Here is a 1200-nt window from a genome sequence, read left to right as displayed (position 1 = left end):
CACAGTATAGCGAGCTATACTAGTTCATTCTAGTTTACTTACTGTGAACTTGTATTGAAATTTGTTTTCCTCTCTCTTCCCCCCGCCCCTCAGACAAGCAGCAGATGCAACAACAAGGAGGTCCCACCCCAACGGTGCTGAGTACCCCTCCACCACCCCAACAACAATCCTACGCTCCAGCTCCCACCCACTATGCGCCCAACCCTCAGTACTCTACCCTACCCTCACAGGTAAGTTATGATACCACCCCAGTACACCTCCCCCAACCCAACAACAATCCTACGCTCCAGCTCCCACCCACTATGCACCCAACCCCCAGTACTCTACCCTACCCTCACAGGTAAGTTATAAGCTAAGAGAAACCACCCCGAATTCCTTGTAAAACAGAGCTTTTTCACAACTTTAGAGGATATACTTTCACAGCATTACTAAGTGCTATCGATTTTACACTGTTAATGCCGCCACTCGTCGCTACTCGATTGAAGTAGCTACTGACATGTCTTCGTTTAAAAACATCATGACCTTACCTCAAATAGTATGTCTTTATAGCATTAGCATAAAAAAAAGCTCTAAAAGACACAATATTCTTTAATAAACACCCCAATTATTTTCGGTCGGTTTCAGGCAGCGGCAATGTTGTACTCTACCACCCAACTTCAGAACCAGGCGTTCGGCAATTTCTCGCTGGGTGATCAGACTCAGCTGTTGGGAACGGCTGGCGGACCTCGCCAGACTACGGCCCAATATCCATTCCTTGGTAAGTAGATCATGTCGAAATAAATCAATCTAACGAATGAATCATCGAGTGGCTTGACTCAGCAACAAAAGAAACTGGACTCAGCCATTGATGAGAGCAAGATTCCTTCATTCTCTTCAGGTAAGAGATGCTTATTTTTTACCTGTTTTGTTTTTTCCTTCACATAGTTAAGTAGGTACCTATTTAGGCAAGTGTTCCTACAATGGGATTAAACTGCTGGAGTAAAGGGACTTTTCAGTCCTATGCGAACAGTATAAATAAGCACTATTATTATTATACTCTACTGGTCCAGATATAAGACATGAGAGAAGTTTAATCAGGGAGTAGACCAGCTTAATCTGGCTGGGGAACTTTCAACAGGGAGGATACCAACCTGAAATTCCCCTTGCTAAAGAAATGGCAAAGGTTGAGTGCGAAGCAGGGCATTCACTCGTTAAAAAAAT

The 1200-nt window shown here is 43.9% G+C and overlaps 1 protein-coding gene across 1 annotated transcript in view; it reads left to right on the top strand.

The window, feature by feature from the left end:
* LOC103512130 (protein PRRC2C) overlaps positions 1-1200 on the top strand; it is a gene marked incomplete in the record, with an annotated part of 19730 nt that overhangs the window by 14452 nt on the left and 4078 nt on the right. Inside the window, 2 exon segments of the mRNA XM_026825697.1 lie at positions 94-230; positions 625-757. Coding sequence (XP_026681498.1) covers positions 94-230; positions 625-757 — 270 coding nt within the window.

This window comes from Diaphorina citri, unplaced genomic scaffold (assembly GCF_000475195.1).
Source record: "Diaphorina citri unplaced genomic scaffold, Diaci psyllid genome assembly version 1.1 scaffold795, whole genome shotgun sequence".
Classification (NCBI taxonomy): domain Eukaryota; kingdom Metazoa; phylum Arthropoda; class Insecta; order Hemiptera; family Psyllidae; genus Diaphorina; species Diaphorina citri.
The sequence above is the reverse complement of the archived record's forward strand: the minus strand, read 5'-3'. Positions and strand labels throughout refer to the sequence as shown.